The 20993-nt window shown below is 38.6% G+C and overlaps 1 protein-coding gene across 1 annotated transcript in view; it reads left to right on the forward strand.

Annotated features, from left to right (window-relative positions):
- lrba (LPS-responsive vesicle trafficking, beach and anchor containing) overlaps positions 1-20993 on the forward strand; it is a 334073-nt gene that overhangs the window by 113916 nt on the left and 199164 nt on the right. The window contains 4 exon segments of the mRNA XM_067441679.1: positions 4191-4366; positions 15402-15480; positions 15586-15719; positions 18755-18816. Of these exon segments, the coding sequence (XP_067297780.1) occupies positions 4191-4366; positions 15402-15480; positions 15586-15719; positions 18755-18816 (451 nt within the window).

Genomic DNA, 20993 nt, shown 5'->3' on the forward strand with positions numbered 1-20993 from the left:
AATATTTCAAACCCCAGAGCGATGAATTCTCCCACTGTTCCCTTCCATGAAGTGTGATTAGTGTTGTACGGTGTCATACTATGTACACAGAGCTTCACTAAAGTTATACTCTGTACCGGCACGCATGCATGCTTGCTTAACAGAGTGTATGTCGGAACACCCAGGGTGGTATGATTGAATCCCAGGGGATTTACGAGTGTTATATATGGAAAAAAATACAGGGTCTCCCAGATAAAACAGGCCTGGGGTCAAGGGTAAAACAGACGTTAAATTTATTTACTATCAACAACGTCCTGATTTCACCATACGTCTTTCTTACCCCACCCTTGTTTTGACATGAAGTCTGCAAATATTTGCTGATAGGAGCCAGAAACCAGTGAATGGTGTCATAATGACTTGTTGGACAAAATTAGATTTATACAGCACCAAATAAATATGGGTGGAGAAAGGGTCAGGATGCCACAATGATAATGAAATTACTGATGTTCTTGACAACGTTTTTTTTTTTTTTTTTTTTGGGGGTCAAAAATGATATGATTAAATAATGATGATTAGATAGTTTTAATTAACTTACACACTCAATGTAATCCAGTCATAGTATGTAAGATAGTCAACTCATTGGATGTCTAACTAACATGGTTATTTAATTATTTGTTTATTATTAAATACATTTATATTTGACTAAGATATGCCATTTTAGCAAAAATGTATAAAATCAATGAATATAACATGATGGAATACTGACTGAATTAATTAAATTACATTAAAAATGTTTAATGGAATTGCCATAAACAAACAATAAAACAGCACAGTATATAGCTTACAACCTAAGGGCTAATTTAAAGCAGCATTGTCTCGCCCTTGTTGAACATCAGCACAAAATGTCGATTCATGTTGAGTGAGATCAGGTTCTCATACACATTTCCTCACACCTAATCACACTTTCGTACAGATTACTGGAAACATGCTGTTTACATGTCGTCTCCAAGAGCGTTGGTTAAAACTGCTAAATAATTCAGCATCTGGAATCCAAACTCTATGGACCCTGGTCAGCACTGGCCTCTCGTCTGGTGGTATACACCTGGCAGCTCTGATTAACTGACAGCGGTAGCGGGTTGGGGCTAAGTGTGGCTAATGGTGTGCTGAATAATTTAAAACCTGCGCCTTTGAGCAGATGGATGCTGCAGCCGTCCACCCCCACCATACCACCAGCGGTCAGCGCTAAACATGCAGTTGAGAGAGAACAGAAATGCTCTAAGAGAGTTTTTGGACCAGTGGACTGTTGTACGGCAAATGCTGATGTCATGAGTATAATACTTCGAACCTTGGTTTTCTTGGACTGGCTATTTTCAAGTCAAGGAGACATCAGATGTGTAGAAAGGGTGTGAGAACACTTTCATTCCTGTGCTTTAGCTTCTAGGCAACTTCTAGCGGGACGTTTGAAGCAGTCTGTTCTAGACGGCTCTTATCTCATGCTAGCGTGCCTCCTCAGTCTGTAGCGTCTCTATGGATGTGTTCTGGAGAGGAGCTGGTGACTGCGTAGCATTACCCTTCTGTCAGCACTGATAAACTGAACACTAGCCGCTGTGAAAGGCCAGAGCACTGTCAGGGCTTTCAGCTGATATGAACCATTTCCATTTTTACCTCTAGACAATGTAGAATCCAACAAAGAACCATGACATCATTATAAAAGCTCTTAAATACTGATGAGTTCTTTGTCTTTTAACTTTTTACACAATGTGATTATAGATTGGAAGTGTTACTGTGGTTACTACCATGTATTTAATACGTTTCCTCCCTAGTTTACATCAACATGCCTTCTGTTCTTTAATGAGATTTTACATTTTTTTAACAAAATAATTTGGTCTGGAGGTACAGAAGTTGAATGTTTGGACACACTTAAACATGATTTATTATACTTTTATTATTTATAAAAGTTAATAATTGTGAATCATCAAAACTGTTAGAACACAAATGGACATATGACAAACAAATCATATTTTAGCCTAGAGACACTTTCTCAGCCAACCCCTTGAGGAAGAAACCTGGGACATGTATCTAATGTCTTGAAGGTGTTCCCATCAATGCTAGTTAGTTGTTGATTTCCTTCACTTTCCTTGACTTGTTCTTATAAAACCGTACACATCTTAAAAAAAATATATAATAGTGAAGAAATATATATATATATATATATATATATATATATATATATATATATATATATATATATATATATATATTTCTTCAGTATTATATTTTTTTTAAGAATAGAATTTAAGAATAGAATATATATATATATATATATATTTATTCATTCATTCATTCATTCATTCATTCATTCATTCATTCATTCATTCATTCATTCATTCATTCATTCATTCATTCATTCATTCATTCATTCATTCATTTTTCTTGACCCTCACGTTCCAAAGAGCTTTTCTTTTATAAATTTCTTTATGGCCGTTTACAACACTGTTTTCAACTAAAAACCTACATTTTGGACATTTATTTACATGACAACAGCATTTTGGCGGCCTGAAAATGCAAACTTTTGAGAACTGGTTTTAAAGTGCAGGTTTTTTAAAAAGTTACTGTTATTGTCTCTGTAAAAACAAATTTGCAAAAACTCTTATGTATCTGTAATCTATTGGCGTACACGTTTGGCACGAGTGCTCTGTAAAAGAGTGTTTTTTTCTTTGTACAAATGAAAACTCTGTCAAAACTATCCCTGTTCGCATAGGTCCACAAAAAAACTGTATTATGCATGTCAGGTTAGTACTTGCCGATGTCACTTTGTAAAAAAAAGACTACACCTGCCCACCTACTTGCTTACTTTACTTTATTTGTCCCTTTAAATAATTTTCCCTTTAAGTAACAAAGTACAGTATGCATACTAGCATTTCTGTTAGCCGATAAATAGTTTTTTGTCAAATCAAAAATTGTTGGACTTAATTATTATCTGAATTGTGAACACAATGCTGACAATTGCACACCTAAATAATGTGTCTGACTATTAAGTTTGGGGCGAAAGAACGGTTTCTAAGAACAAATTCCATGACTGTCCTTTGTTGTTTTGGAAAGCATGGAAAAGTATATTTAATAAATGAGCTTTTATGTTTCATTTTACTTATTGCATCACATATACTATGCATAATTCAAAATTCCTCAATACCGGAATTAAATTGTCTTCTCTAATTTCTTAGTGGAAACCCTGCTCCATATGAGAATCATATCAAAATGTAACTGAATATAAAGACTGATCAGTAGCAATGCATTGTTCTCGTTGGAATCGACGGACTTCCAAGAGAGAGAGTGATACATGTCTACAAACGTTCATAACGTTTTTAAAATCATAGGAAATGATACATTCATTCAAGTGTGTCCAAATGTTTGACTGATACTGTGTACAAACACCACAGCCTTCAGGATGAATCTGAAAAGATTTTCAGTCCTTCGGTCTTCACCTAACCGCAATGAACTTGTTTGTTGGATCATCAAAAGACATGACACTGTACTGTGACACACAGCTTCTAGACCATAACACACCGCCAGCTTTAATCAATCACAAAGTTTACAGCTCTGAGTGACAGGAGCTGGGAGGCCATTGATTGGTCGGAAGATAGATGCTGCCATTATGGAATATTCTGTGTCAGGGAAACAGGGCTCTAATTACACTAACACGGTAAATGGGCTTCTTGTGTTGTGTGAGCTGGGCGGCTTTTTATGCTAAATCACATTATGTGCAGCATATTTAGCCGACATCATCAGTCTCATTGTTACGGGGCCGACGATGGAACAAGAGCTAATGGTTTTTTGACGGAGTACTTGATTCTCTAGCTCTGTGTATTTATCAGAGCATCGGAGTCTATTTTCCACTGCTGTTTGTAAGAGATTAAAAAAGACAAAATCTAAGGCAAGCATTAAATACTTTAAAACTACCCAATTCAACCCACAAAAAAGAAAAAAAATAAGAAACATATTTTCTTTTAAATACATTACTATTCAAAAGTTAGGGGTCATTAACATTTTTTATGTTTTTGAAATAAGTCTTGAAATAAGTCTCTTACCAAGGTGGCATCTATTTTATTATTTTATTTACAGAAAATGATTCTCTGGTGGATACAATGTAAAAAAAACCACAAAAAAAACAGCATTTATTTGAACTAGGAATCTTTTGTCTTCATTCACAGGAGTGTTGTTGTGGCTCCCAAGAAAGCAGGCGGGGCTCCCTCACCAGGAATGAGCACAGTCTCCACAGCTGCATCCGTCCCATCAGCCACTGCTGCATCCTCCGGTGGAACTCCAGTCGACAGTGTGTCGGTGGTGTCCGCAGGAGATACTGTTCAGAGCACAGAGTCCGCTCCAGGTGAGTGGGGACATCTTCATGAATGATCATGTCTACACTGTTGCCTACACATTACCAAAGTACAGAGCTGTTTCCTCAGTTATAGAAATGCATATCTCCATCCCAGTATAGGGTATTAATATTAATCAGAATCCTGTCTTCTGGACTTTACAATCACTTCATATTACATTTAATCATAACTGATATTTTAACCCAACTACTAATGAACTGATTACAACTACCCAGGAACTCCAAACAGCATGTAGCGTCCATGTTCCTGAACTTTGAAAAAAGAACTAGCTCTCGGGCAGGGACTTTCTGAGGGAGACATTTTTACCCAGAAGTTCATCTAGAGCCTTGTCCCTGCCGTCGAAACACACAGAGTACCACCCCAAAGTTCCTAGTTCCTGGGGAAAGTTCCTGCAGTGGAAATGTGGCTTAATTTAATAGTTTTAATGATTTAAAGATGTTCCAGAAACAGATTTTGTCTTTAGTTTTTCTTTTTTGATGGTTTTGTGATGTCTGGAAAGTAGAGCATTTTCTCCATAAATAAAATATAAATATCGGTATGACATTCACAGTTCAATACGCACTTGTGAATTGTGGTTTTGTTGCAATTACTTTCTCGGTTTTGCATTTAATTTATTATTTTTATTTCTCTCTGTAAGCGCACTCACTAAAAGCCTGTCAAACAGGCGTGGCTACTGGACTAAGTAATCTTACTGCGCCAACACTGTCAAATACACAAAAGGTTTAACATATATAAACACAGTCGGTTAAGTGAAATATATATTAGGGGAAACAATATATCATACGTTAACGCATGCGATTAATTTAAAGTCGTTAAAGCGTTTTAATAATTTAACTAGGCTATGTGAAGCTGTGAATTAATGTAATTTGCATCTCGCAATCGATCATAGAAGTCGAGAGTTTATCACAATCACACTGAGCATCTTCACCTGTAACCCTGGTAGGAGGAATGTCCATTCTAACTATTTAAACCAATTCTGCGTTTGTTCAATTCTTTTTTTTTTTTTTAGCTTAAAGCAGTGGTCTTCACTATTTTTTGATAGCACAAAATCAATAGGAGAGCCAATTTCATTGCAAAGCAGGGGCGTTTCTAGGATTTTCGTTTTAGGGGAGCTTAGCCCCCAGTGAGGGTAGCCTATGGAAAAAATGGTAACTTAGTGTAGTGTCCAAATTGCGCTATTAACTAGTAGCTTACAAGCATGCATACCCATACGATATTGGCTGTTTATTACTTATAAAGCAAATATTACCCCCTTACTGCCTGTTCATACTTTACATGTAATAATTTTATCCAATAATGTTTATAATTACAGAGATCCAAAATGTTAGGGGGGTTCGGGGGGCATGCTCCCCCGAGAAAATTTTGATTTCTATGATCTACATATGTGCATTTTAAGATGTTCTGAAGGCCAAAAAATTTGATAACAATAGCGCTAAAAATGCCTAATCTGATGAAAATGGCTTTGTTAATATTTCTTGTTCGTTAATTAGGCCTACATTATGAAGCACAAAGGCATATTTTCAGTTAAAAATTGTGAAATTAGAGTAGACAAAAGTTTATTAATTTGCCTGAATATTTTTGTTAAAATAAATCTTGGCCGCAAAAAGAAAATTGAAGATACAATACAAGAGAAAAATAAATGACAGATGTGTTAACTTTTATTTTTACAAAAGGTGCATTTATCTGCTACAGAGGCTCAGATGTATATACACACACTAGGGATGGGACGAAATATCGTTTGACAAAATATCGCGATACAAAACGTGACGAAACGCATCGAGGTCGAAAAAAAATGGATCGCGAAATAAAGATAGATGGCACTGCTGCATGATTTGCGTTGTATATAAATAATTTAGTGTATTATGTGTGTGTGTGTGTATGGGGCAGACATAAAACGCAGCGCGCATTTTCTGTTTGATCTGAGGCATAGCCCATAGTTGGAAAAAAGTGAGAGCAGTCAGACGCAAAGGATGTAGCAGCAAACATTAATAGGGAAAGAAAAGGGTTGACAATAGCATTAATATTCTAAACCAAAAATGCAGTTATTGCCTACATAAGCTACCATATTTTCTGTTGAACTTTTATTAGACTCCAGAAAGAAAAGGGTGTTTTTTCACTGAGCACATTCTCTGCAGTCTGAGCGCGATGCACTCCAGCTCACTCTCGCTTTGAGGTAAATCATTAACACCATCACCCCGCTTACAGTACACGTGTTTTATTGAGCTAAATACATTACAATCGGCTTAAACGAATGCACAGGTTACTTTCCTGAACAAGCGCGCTCCCGAGTCGTCCGTGTTCTTCACACTGTCCACGTGAATCACGGACCAGTTCGGCGCGCACACGCAAAATACCGGCAGTTCAATAGGGAGCGTGCGTCTCTTAAAGGGGCCAAACTATATTCCTACTCGTGTAATATGGACCTCCTCCAGGTATGGTGTGGTTCTGTTGCGCTCACTGGTACACATTAACAATTTTTCATACGAACTTTGCCCTGTTCTGAATGAAACTGCCAGTGTAAAAACTCCCTTTATATTGTTAAAATGAGAGAAATCACTACTTACTCATTATTTTTAAGCTTAGGCTTAAGAGACATGAACAATTTCTTAGATAAACATATCTATGACCTTTGATATGTCTAGTGTTCATGCTGTATTGATTATTATTGAATAAGTATGATTTCACTAATAATAAATGTACATTTGCATAAAGCATGCATATTTATCCATACCTATGTTGATTAGAGTATTAAAAACTTAATTTAAACTTAATTTAAGATACATTTACAATTGCTAAAAAGGTGCGATTAAATTGCTATTAATCGCGAGTTAACTCATGACAATCATGCAGTTAATCGCGATTCAATATTTTAATCGATTGACAGCCCTACAGTGCCCTCCACAATTATTGGCACCCCTGTTTAAAATGTGGTCGCGGACTTCTAAAAATTCTCCTTTTTTTTTCAAACAACATAGAACCAAAATGCAAAAAAAGAGAAAAATCCTACCTTTCGTTTAAGTACATTACTTTGGTGGTAAAAAAAATCACAGATTTGGAAAGAAGAAGAAAAAATTGATATCGTATCGTGACGTATCGTATCGTAACCCTGGCATATCGAGGTGCATCGTATCGTGAGTTTAAGTGTATCGTCCCATCCCTAACACACACACACACACACACACACCTCTGCTTCTGACGTGCGCTCTGCTCCACGCCGCTGCGGATTGAAGAACACGCAGACTAAAAAAGACGGGACGAAGCCGAAGCCTCCCGCCATCCAAAAAAGCAGGATTACATTAATGCTGGGATGAGCGGAAGGATGCATGCATTTCCTTGACTTTCTTCATGTTGTATTTGTAGCTTGTCGTTGCAATCCTTACGAGGCATGCAAGATGTTAATTGGTGAGGCGGTTTCTCTGTTAGAATCGTCCGAACTTAGCGTCGTGAAATGTATTTGGCGTTCATATGGTACGCAGTTTTTCGTGTGCATATGATACGCGTATTATACGCACGAACCCCCCACTCCCATCCAAGAGCGTGTCATATACACGCCATAAAGTGCGTATCATATGCACGCCAAAACTCATATACATTCCACGAGATTGCACACTCGTACTATTGATACGCATTCATATGTGATATAATGCGAGCCGCAAATTAAAGCTTGGCGAGCCGCATAATGAGTAACACTGGCTTAAAGGGTCATGAAACCCCCCTGCTGCAGCAGTGGTTTTTCACACCTTCGATTTGAAAAGGCTTGTTAAAAGGGCAGTGGTTGACTGTGAAAAGGTGGGATGGGTATTGTGTGGAAAGAGGGAATGGTTTGCATAAATAGGGGAGTGTCATTAGGCGCATTAAGATTAGCGATAGCCTACCAACAGCAGCAGTTAGAGCGATTCTGAGACATGTTCTTGGTTCACGTTGGCATTGTTTACAACAGTGAGATTAAATGAGGGATGAGTACAGTGAATGAGAGAGCTCTGAGACATTAAGTGGCGTGCAGCAGAGATCGCAAGTTTTTCAGCTCTTCAAATCAGCATTCAGTGAGAAATGAAAATAAATGTTATTCTGTATGACGAAATATTTTGCAAACGTTATAATTAAACTATATTTGTCCAAATATGCACGCTGTTTGGCAAGATGAACAACGCGCCGACGTGATAAGACTAAGAGAACATGAACCACTCACAAACATGCTAGCAAATGCGATAGAGATGTAATGCTGCCTTCAGGTGCTCTCGGAATTATCGTAAATACAAGTTTCCTAGGTAAAAATTGTACATGAACACCCTCACATTTTGAAACTTGAATGCAATGATTTCGTAATCACGACTTCAGGAGTCGGAATGATCAAATATCCGATGGCACGTGAAGGCAGCATAATTCTAGATCGGGGTAAAAGCGAAGGGGTTTGAGGTTTCATAGTCTTGACCGCACATCTGAAGCACAGAGCGACGCGCACTGGGTTGCCGTGACGATCCACGCTGACACTTGGCAGCTAAATCTATATTGTCCAAATATGCAGCACGCTGTTTCACTAAGAGCCCGAACACATACGGTTTAGTGCATGTCTATGACCACAAATAAAACGAAAAGGTGGCTTTTGATTCTTGCTATTTCATAAAAAATATTGTTCATTAGCCTACAGATTACAGATTGGTTATTTTGCACTCCTGACATAAATTAGATAGTCAACGCTTGCAGGTTCGGCGTGCAATTCCTCAGGTTAATTTTACTTTACCGAGCCTTTGTAGCTTGTACTGGGGCGGCAGTGGCTCAGTGGTTCATGTAGATTGTCTACAAACCAGAAGGTTGGTGGTTCAATCCCCGGTTCCACCTGACCAAGTGTCGAAGTGTCCATAAGCAAGACATCTAACCCCAGCTGCTCCCGACGAGCTGGATGGCGCCTTACATGGCTGACATCGTCGTTGGTGTATGAATGGGTGAATGTGAGGCAAAAATGTTAAGCGCTTTGGATAAAAGCGCTATATAAATGCAGTCCATAGCAAAGGCTTCCACAGACGGTGCCCGATTACAGCTCGCTCGCCGCCCTTACGTTACTTCGTATTAGCACAATGCCTCACTTTCCTCCTTGACTTTTCGTACGCTGCTTTCAAAACTTCCCTAACATACAATAATGATGGAAGATGATGAGCCTGACAGAAGTGACTGTCTCATGTATATTAACTAAATTATCTTGTATGCATACTACAGCGCAGTGATTGGACTGAATGAGCTTTATGTCATGAATATATATCGAGAATTGCTCGGAGCGGTCGACGTCAGCATGTCCCCTTCAGCCCATACTTGGGCCAAAAAGCACACGCTGACGTCAGTATTTGTGACGTTGCTCCGACTCAGCTTTTCAAACCGGAAGACAGAAATCGTTCTGAAAAATGCAAAAATAACTATTTTCACATATGAATACCATTAATGAGTACCCTTAGTGTTTTAAATGATGTGCAGCCTATACATATCTGTTTAAATCTCAGAAAAAGCGTTTTGGGGTTTCATGACCCTTTAAGCCATTAAACTCTGGTAAAGTGTTCAGTGATCCAGTGATCTAATTCATTCAAACAGTCCAAATGAGTGCTAATGTAAAGAAGGCCAGGTTGATCAGGCTACATAAGAGAGACTAGAGACTCACAGCGCGTTTTTAGTTAATTGTTCATTTCAGTGTGTGCTTTGCTTTAAAACACGAGTTTTGTTGTATTTTACGATTGTTTATGAAGAGCACAATTTTGGTGTCGTACAGTAAGCGCATTAGAGTCTGTTATATTGATGCATAGAGAACACGTGAACGCACTCTCGATCACTGATCTCATGCAGCATTCATGTACATTTCAGTACATTCGTGGTTTCCACACACACTCAGGAAGGATAATGTTTTATTTGTCATGTGTGAACGTTAGTGATGACCGGTTCATGAACGAATCGTTCGTTTGAACCGGTTCTTTTTAGTGAACCAGTTCACCAAATGGGACTGAACCGTTCCAAACAGTTCGTATCACTAGTAAGCACTAATCAAAACATTTCTAAAATTATTCACATTTTGACGTGACTGACTCTCCCTCTGACTCTAAATAAAACAACATCCCAGAGTTATTCAGTTAACAGTACACTGACAGTTAACAGCCAAAGATATATACTGAGCATGCGTGCAGCGAAGGGAGTGACGTTGTGTTTAGTAATCGTCGGTTTTTGCAGTCATAGCGGTTGATTTAGGAGTTTTTTTTAGCGTCTCCGTGTGGTTCTGTTTGGTATCGCAGCTTGAGAGGACTACATTTAAATGTCCATTTTACGTAAAATGTCTAAACTGAAAACAGTCTCATTGTTGTTGCCTTGTACACATACTAAATATACACTGTGATGAATTATGTAAAGGTTCTTTAGTAATGTTTTTTGGGGTTTTTTTTGTTTACTTTTTAAACTTTTTTTTGCACAAATGTATTATATAATATAATTATATGGACTCCTTAAATTTGGTTATGTGGTTTCCTTTTGGAGTCTCCAATGATCCTTGAAGCTTGCAGAAAATACATTTCTGTGAGAATCACCCTTTAATCTGATTATTGCGGAAGAACATTGCAGCCGAAGCTACTTTTCTCTGTTCATGTCTATGGCGAGTCACGCAGGGATTGTGCTCCTCCGCAGCGGTTCCTACCAGACCTTTAAAATTAAAGGTGTCATGAACTGGCTTTTTTTTTTTTTAATTAACTGTTGTCTGAGGTCAACTAATGATGTTTGTGTGTTTTTTACATTCAAAACATAACTAATAAGTAATAGGCTATTTTCTACACTGGTTTTGAGGCTCTCTCCAAAACGCTGGGTTTTGATGGGCACTGCATACTTGGAAGTAAATGCCCACGGCTAGGATTGGATAAGATTTGCATATTTAATGAGCTTCAGCTCCTGTCATATCTATCCCCCTGTCAGTTCAGTTCACATGAGGGAGGGGTTGTTTTGAAAGCAGCAACTGGAATGTTTCAAGTACGTATTTAACAAACAAACACAATGATTTATTTCTCATACACCCGCGATAGATTGGACTATTATTTTTGTATTACATGGCCCGCACGATCGTTCGATATAAGCGCGAACCGGGCGCACACACATACATGTGGGCGAGCACTAGGGGTTGAATGACTTCTGATTTTTTAAAGTCGAAATTTATGTGATGAAAGTCGAGTCGATGTCGACTAGTCGCTGATGACGTCATTAATGAACAAATAAGCCTGAACTTGTGCTCAGGACAGCTATGGCATATGACACAGCACTGCCCATAAGGTTACTGGTCCTACATAGCAGCTTTTGTATCAGCTCTTTTGTCCTCTGGTCGTTATATTTCTCACAGATTTCTGCTTGTTCTGAATAAGAAACAGATAAATTAGCACAATAGAGATTACATGTATATGAATGCATTAGTGAGTGATTGCGTGTGAATTTATTCTACCTGCCAGTGTCTCTCTACTAATAGTGAAGCTGTGAATTTTAGTTATCAAGAATTATATGCTAAAAAAGTTTCTAAGCTATTTTATTGATAAATCACAAAAATATAGTTGACAATGCCTTTCTGTGCTACTGAATGGTTTTGTGTGAGGCGCACGCGATCGGCTATGTGTGTGCGTTGCAATGCAGCACACATTAGTTTAGCGCGATGATTAACTTACGTGTACAATAAGCATGCATTCTCCCAATCAATTTTGAGCATTCAGATTGTATAATCAAACATTTATTCTGGAGAGCTCTCAGAGTATGCATTTTAACTGTTAAAAACAGAGCTTGCGTTTCAGGAAATTGCTTATCATTTTGCTCCCTCTATAGGCAAGCCACTAGTCAATGTCAAGCTTAAAGCGTCATGGCAGAGCATTAAAGTCGACTAGTCAATTAGTCAACTATTCGGTGCAACCCCTAGCGAGCGCACCCTTCAAATGTCAAGTCAAGAGAGAGAGAATAGCAAAACAAGAAAGTGATATTGCGAGATTCATCGGCCTGCCGACGGGCTTCCGTTTTGGTAGCTTTGTCATACATGTCTGAGTCCAGCGTGCTAAACGTATGTTCTGTTAGACACGCACGAATAAGCAAAACAATCTATAACAATGCAATACTATTACATACAAAAAAAACATGTTTTACTCACCTAAGTGTGTTGCACCATTCCTCCTGTTGGATCCAATATAGAAGAATAGCATTGTGAGATTTTTTACAAACGATCCCACAGTGAAATTAAGTGAACACCACTGTCTTCCCCACGTGAGCTGGAACTTCATTAAAAATAAAGTTCAATCACACATTCCTTATATTAAGATCCGAAGGAAGCTTATGCAGCGATTGTGTTCTTCCACAACCAGGAATAGCACAATATCTTGCTATATTCTTCATGTTTATTGCTGCTGGCTAGCGTGATCTGATGAGTCGGTGGGTGGGGCTAATGAATTACACGTGCCTATTATTCTGTAGCGGCGGTGTTTCGTCAGTCGATGACGTCAAGATGCGAACATGATCGTTTTCTGGGCCTGGGGTCTATAAAAGCTTTTCTTTGTCTAACACGGACGTTTTCAGCTCTGAAACTTACAGGATATTCTTATATTACCATGACTTTTTATATTTCAAAAGCTCAAGGGAAAGCTGATTTCTCAATTCATCTCTCCTTTAATATTAACTTGGAAATTAAATAGTCCCAATATAACCAATTATTATAAGTGTAACATCATGATTCAGGGTAAGACAAAAAAAAAAAAAAAACGGTTTGAAAAATGGATTCATGTTGTAAATCTTGAACACAACTTTTTTTTATGGACAGCAGCTTTAATATTAATTTCAACATTTACTATATTATTTCTTGGACCCAAGCTAAAATGGACTACAACAAACAGTTGTATATTTATTAACTAATATTAACAAAGATGAATAAATACGGTAACAAATGTATTGCTCATTGTTAGTTAAGTATGGGATAATGTACATCCAGCCGGTTGTTATCGCGTCTTGCATCACTCAGAAGGGGTTTATTCTGCATAACAACTGGCTGGGTGTACATTATCCCCTTATTACACGGCTACTAGTCTCAAATAAATTAGACACAAAATATTGTCTTGAGATTAAATATTTTATTAGCTCTTACGCAAAGCTTCCGCGAAGAAAAACAGTTCCAAACTGCTTTAAGTCTTTATCTATTGCTGCTAAATGTTGAAAATGAATGCTGAAAGGGTTAGTTCACCCAAAAATGAAACCAAACATATGATTTACTCACCCTCAAGTCATTATAGGTGTATATGACATTCTTCTTTCAGACAAATACAATCGGAGTTGTATTTAAAAAGTCCAGGCTAAAGTTAATCCCAGCAGTAGTTGAAGCTGTTTTTCAAGTCCATAAAAAATGCAGCTGTCCGTCAAATAACGTGCTCCACGCGGCTCCGATGGGTTAATAGAGCCTTCTGATTCGAATCGATGCGTTTGTGTAAGAAAAATATTCATATTTAAAACTTTTTAAAGGAAACCCGCCTTGAAGTCTTCCATTGTAGCCATGGCTGTTTAAGTATCTAACAGCCACCAGATTTCGCCAGCGTTAAGCATAGAAGTAGTACCAGTCAAGATACCGCTGGAATGCGCGATTGACCAATCAGAATCAAGTATTTCACAGAGCCGTGTAATAATGTTAGTTAATGCACTGAATGATTAAAAAAAAAAAAACTCACACAGATATAGTGAAACAAAATTTTTAAAAACTAACAATTTAAAATCCTCATACATCGTCTAAATCATGTTTTTCAGTAGATCTAATCACATCAAAAAGTTTGTGTGGTGATTAGAAGTTGGATTTGAATTGTCGCCAACATCATCTCCTCTGTCTAAAAAAACCAGTGTGCATCAATGAGATGTCCTTTCTAATATAGTGTAATCAACATCTGCATGCACACATGATCCTTTGTGCAAGAAGGGATTGTTTTTAGCTCCCTTTCGCTTTTCTTGTCTTTGAACTAGTGTACTCATGGGTCTATATCTCATGCTTGTAGTTGTAAGCTTGTCTGTGTCTTTATGGTTCTCTTGTGTATGTGTGTGCGAGGAGAGGGGCAGGTCCCAGCTGAATAGTGATAAGCTAATTTTCTCTGGGCTGTTTGAAGTGGCTACTTCATCTCCGCAGAAGCACATGTTGGTGCTTAAAGGGCCGCTGTCCCCACAGCCAGGAACATTCCACGCTGCTGCCTGTCATCCTGCTAGAGTTATCCCTGTCCTGAGACTCCACGTGTGTGTGTGGAGATATTAGTGCATGCAGATTTATTGTGGTGTGATATCCTGTGAGAGAGAGCTTGATCGTGCCAAGACCTTTACTAGCCCAAAATGTGACACTTACAGGGCAAGATGAAATTTATTGACATATAATTATTCGTACACTAATCACAGCCACACACAGGGCTAATGAATTTATGGGCTGTTTTATCAGGGGGAGTGTAAGAGCTGCTCTAATGCTTATTTTACATGAATGCTAACGAGAGCAGAGCTATCATTCAGTTAAAGCTCCTTTCACATGGTTTCAGGGCTTCAACGCACATCTTCACGATAGCTGCAGGAAAGGGTGATTTTACTAGGTTGCTAGTTGTGCTGGACAATATGAACATTGTCACTACATTTACTGTATAAAGTGTAAATATTTGGATTATTTTAACATACAATTATTAAATCGAATTCTTGTGTGCATTGAAAAAAAAAACATTGCATTGGTTATTTTGAACTAGATTTTACTGTATTTCTACTGCAATTATCTACAGTAGCTGTTTGAATAAACTGAGAAGGAAAACAATGGGTGATATTAAAATGAGTGTAATAATAATAATAATTATTATTATTATTACTAATAATAATTTCAAAACAATTATCTGTCGTTCATATCACCCAGCTCTAATCTGTAGAATTAGTGAGGATTCATTCATGGAACATGTGCTTGTTCTATCTGTCCCTGTATTGTTTAGTGTGTGTATGCATTTGTGTAATGAGTAGTTTACTGGTTACTGGTATTTTCTGCAGGAGGTTCCTCCACCAGCTCCAACCTGCCATCTGTCCCTGCCTTATCCCCAGTGACCCAGAGCTCCGCCCCCAGCATGAGGTCTTTGTTTTTCTTTTTTCTCCAGAAATACACTGTATTCAACATTTCTTTGCTATTTCACTGTCTGTTCAGTATTTTAAAGTGTGTTTGTATGTGTGTTTTCAGTATCTCAGAGAGATTGGAACATGCTCTGGAGAAGGCAGCTCCTTTACTCCGAGAGATTTTTGTGGATTTCGCACCGTTCCTCTCTCGCACACTGCTGGGCAGTCACGGGCAGGAGCTACTCATCGAGGGCACCAGTGAGCTACTGTTCTGCTATTATTACTGACCTTTGCACAATATTTTACACAAATGTATTAAAATTGTATGGGATTAGTTCACCCAAAAATGAAAATGATCCCATAAATTATCCACCTAGGGTCCATCGTAGGTGTATAAAACATTCTTCTTTGAGGCAAACACAATCTGACTTATATTTGAAAATATCCTGGGTCTTCCAAGCTTTATAATGGGCGTGATTGGTACCTTAGATTTCGAAGCCCAGAAAGTACGTCCATCCATCATAAAGTACCAAATATACTTCAAGCGAAATTGAAGACTGACACTTTGTTTGACGTTCGTTTTTGGAGTTCGAAACAGCTTGTCAAAGGTACCTTTCTGGAAAAGTTTGCTATTACTGGTAAACATCTTTGTACTATCATTGGTCCGTGGCGATTATGTAATAGGTAGATATGCGTGGAGGCTCCGCCTCCTTTCACACAGAAATCTTTTCTGGTTAATTTTTCCAGTTCAGTCCGTCGAGGTCAGACAGCTGCTAGTGAAAACATGAACACACTGGAGAGCTGCTTTATAGTAGAAAATTAAGTTGTACTTCTGATGAAATGAGACACACTGTTTTTCATTAATACAGTAAAGCTGCTTGATTTGCTTGATCAGCTTGAAGTGCTATATAAATAAATGTGAAGTTACAAGCTCGTACAAACATGCTATGATCAAGTGCTTTTTTATGCTTTATTAAAGAGGGGGTGAAATGCTGTTTCATGCATACTGAGCTTTTTACACTGTTAAAGACTTGGATTTCCATCCTAAACATAGACAAAGTTTCAAAAACTAATGTTGGACGTTTGATGGAGTATTTCTGTGTTAAAAATACTCCTTCCGGTTTCTCACTAGTTTCGGAGAGTTTTTTTCGAGTATGGGTCGACTTGACGTTAATAGAACGGAAGGTCCTTGTATGGGCCGTACGGGCTCTTCTCCCGGTAGGGTGCGCACGCGCGTGACTAGAGCGAGAGAGATAATGCACGCCCATAAACACTCTCTCAGGTGCAGATCCAGTTGATCCAGGCGCCGCGCTCCACTTTATTCCTATGGGTGACATCAAGCGACTTCAACGCTTCAGCACAGCATTCCGGGAAGGCAGCGCTGCATTTGAACCGATTTAAACGCAGAAGTGACGGGAAGCTTCACAAAATCGTTTCAGTCGCGTCGCAAAATTGGATCTCCACCGTTCACTGCTGTCAGGACTTTACCAAATCATACCAAAGAAGAGTGTTTTTGACGGAGCGGTCCCAGCGATAAAGGTTCGTTCCTGCTTTGGAAGCAGCCGGTGAGTAAAACTGCTTCAAATGTCTCTGCTATTGGCTCGTCGCGTGAGTAAACATCAGTAAACGACACGATCGCGTGCGTCGTCATTCAAATGCGCTAACGGACTCTATTGCTGTTCTATGTAAGTTATAACGTTACACTAGTCTGACGTGCAAAACCGTTTTGCTTTCTACTACTAAGGTTTAGTCACATACAATAGTCCATAAACCGAATCATGTCCTCATAAACTGAGAGTAAACACACACAAATGTTGACAGGACACTAAATACAGTACATACCACAGAGACGGACGTCCTGTGTTGCTGTTTCTCCTGTTCAATTTATTTCAGCCTCCGAATGATTCTGGATCATTATCTGTATTAGCTGAGATAGCCATGGGTTTCTCCACGCTTGAGGACGTCACCGCTTTGTTCGCGATCGTCATTCTTTAGCTCCGCCCACACGATACACCTCCAGGCGCTCGTTTTTTTCCGGAAAGACTCGGTACAGTGGAGGATGTAATATGAAGGATGCAATACTACTCTATAGGTACTCAAGATTGACATGAGATTGACTGAAACTGAGTGTTTCACCCCCCCTTTAAATGCTTGCTGTTTTATTAGTTTTGTTGTTTATTTTGTTAAGAGGAAATTGCGCATCACATATTTACATATTGATCTAACGATTTCAGTTCGCTAACAGTATATTGCTGATCATGTATTTCAAACTTCGTTTTACACCTAAGTAAAGAACGAAAAAGAACTTTACTGTGAGTATATCAGGGCCTTAAAAGTTTTATGGGATATAACGGGAAATTATAGGATAACCCTTTAATAGTTGCAGTACAACTAAATGCCTGCACTTTTTTGAAGTGAGGTTCACATTACTACATACAAACACAGAGATGTCTCATCACTCCCAATATGTTACAAAAGCACCCACCCCCTGTCTAACCTCTACCCATATTTAAGCTGTAAATGTGGCTGAAAGTATCTTTTAACTCTTTCAGTATCTTTTAAATAGCTCTTTTATAGAGCTCTGGGTCAGAGGTCAGCACACTCGTACGAGTGTTTGGACTGTCCACTGCCACCCAGAGAAATTAAATGCTGATTGATAGCTGCAGGGCGACTTTAGAAAGCCACTTAAAACAAAAATGTGTCCTTCCTTCAGCTTCCTGTTTGTTCTCACCTTTAGCTTTCACGCTAAATCTCTCTCTTACGTAAGTAGTCCTTTATAGCTGCAGATCAATAGAACATATGCTCACCATATTTAGTCTCATGTAATACAAGCTCAAACATGTATTAGTTTACAGTAGCATCATGTAGGTTCATTAAGGTCATCAATACTCCTTGACCCGACAAGATGGTGCAGAATTAGGCCACTCACAAATGTTCATGTGTCAGCAAAATAGTCACTCGTGAGAAGAATGAAATATTTTTATTGGCAAAAAAAAAATATTTCATGTAATGCTACTTCACAGAACAGAACAGAAAAAAATAAGTTATTTGCAGTCTTTTTACAGTGGCATGCAACTATTATTATATTCTTGGTCAGTTGCAGTATTGTATTTAGACATCAAATATTTCTGAATAATAACCATTTCCCATGGCAGCAGTGTATAACTGACCACTCATCTTTGAAACCTTCATTCTGTCCTTCTTTTAATATCCGTGTGTTTATTTGTAACCAATAAATAAGCAGGATACTGTACCGTTAGATCCAAATAAAACTGAGTTTTTTCTTGTTGCAGGTCTTGTGTGTATGAAGTCCAGCAGTTCTGTGGTTGAACTGGTCATGCTGCTGTGTTCTCAGGTAAGTCATTCCTCCATCTCTTCTCAAGGGTTTTCTGCCTTCCCCTCTGTCTCTTTCTCTTCACTGTTAATAAATCCATCACTGCAGGTGTTATCTTCACACTGCCAGCACAAATCCTTTCTTATTAAGCTCTGAGTATAGACAAAAGTCCAGAAAAATGGCCACAGTGCCCTTCTTAATGCTGTTGATGTGAGTTCAAAGGTCAGGGGTCTTGACCCAGTGTAACGGTCTTGGTCATATAGCCAGTCACAGAGGATAATGCAACATTGATAGCGTTTTGCGATCGATCGGCCTCCCCATCGGGTTTTGCAGAAAGTATTTAAGGCAGGTAGGGTGGAGGATTGATAACAGTGTGTTGGTTTGTGTGGGAGTGTGTATGTGTGTTTGAGCGTGTTTTGTGTGACTTTATGTTCTTTGCTATAATTTGGGAAAGAAAGTGTTCCCAAAATGATCTAAATCCTCCTTTTGCAGATATATGAAGACATCTGTACTTGGAAAATGTATTTATAAATAAACATAATTGTGTGTATATAAAATTAACCACTATGAACAGTGGACTGTCTAAAGTTGTATAACATTTGTATTTTAAATTAGATTATGGGGGTTAAAATAACTGAGTAATATTTAGAATGAAGGGATCTAGAGAGTGGGTTTGTGGTCATTATAATAAACTTTATATAAAACATTAGAGGTTTATGGTAGGTCCTGATTTACATTGTAGGTTTGTGTGTGTCAGTGGGTTACATTGTAGGTTTGAGTGTGTCAGTGTTTGAGTTCTAGGGGCATTTGTCAGTCTTTATTAAGAGTAAATCAGTGATGTGATGTTAGAATTGTGTGTGTGTGTGTGTGTGTGGTGAGAGAGTGAGAATGTGTACATAATATGAGTGTTTGTGATGGGGGCTAATGGAGGTAGCCATAGGGTGCCCTTAGAGGAGGAGAGTCACTGAAGTGTGTGATATTCTGTCACCACACACACACACACACACACACACACACACACACACACACACACACACACACACACACACACACACACACACACACACACAGATTTTCAGTGACTATCATTTTGCTTGAGTAAAGACATTATTGAATTATTTTAAGTTTTAACAATCCATGGATAAAGGTGAGTGCATTATGGTGTTTACATACAAATGACTAGTACACATACACAAGCACTCCTTGTATCTTTTTTATTGCTTTTATTTTCAGAAATAAAGCACAAATCGTCCTCCTATAACCCTCTCTGAAGGTAATCCAGAGAGATCAGGCATCAGGCGGGGCGTCAGGGGCCGCATATATTTGCAGAAGTGAGGCGTGAGGTGGGGGTCCCCCCGTGAACCCAAGCATCTAGAAAAGAGGGAATAAATGACACGCTCTAATGCACCTATTTGTCATATCTGTCACGCTGTTGTGTAATGCTAATCTAATCAAAGGGGAGAATTTGGGTTCTGCCTGCCTTCACTGAAAAAAAGCCTCCGGCCCAAAACCCGTTCCAGTGGCGGCGCGTCTCAGGCCCTGTGCTGCAATGAAAGGGCTGCGTTGCTGCTGATTACTTCAATAAATCATCTGAACTAAATTCTCTCAAAGCTGATGCAAATGTAATTTTATTGTGGGGGGGAAATGGTGGAAAAAGGCGGCAAAGCTCAAATGAGGTCTTATGCCCTGTTTACCCCAGTGAAATTACAGTCTTTTGTAGGGGGAAATATTTGTTTTATGAACGTGGAAGATTTTTCTTTCTCTTATTTGGAAGAAGAATCAGGAAGAACTTTAGGGTCTTTGATTGATCTTGTGGTTAATCAGGACATGACACCCCTGCACAGGAAGCGCGGTTGTTGTATAGAGGAAGTGAAGCAGTCCTTTTGTTGACTGAATAGGCAATGAGAAAGGGAGGATAGGATGTTGATCAATTCGTTTTCTTTTGCTTACATTTCCTTCTTATCCCAAAATAGAACCAGCCGGATATGGTACTGTCTGCACAATTTTTCTAATTAATATCTATGGTACAAGATGGAGTGGGTTTGGGGCTAGAGGTCAAAGGTTGGGGTCACAGACTAGTTTTTAATCACTCAGGATCAGAAAGGTTGCTCTTCTGTTAGACTGCGATTATTAACTGCAATTTTATTGCATCTCTCTGAAATTAATCCCTTTATTCTCAACACTGGATCAATTTTCAT

This window comes from Pseudorasbora parva, chromosome 4 (assembly GCF_024679245.1).
Source record: "Pseudorasbora parva isolate DD20220531a chromosome 4, ASM2467924v1, whole genome shotgun sequence".
In the NCBI taxonomy this organism is placed as follows: domain Eukaryota; kingdom Metazoa; phylum Chordata; class Actinopteri; order Cypriniformes; family Gobionidae; genus Pseudorasbora; species Pseudorasbora parva.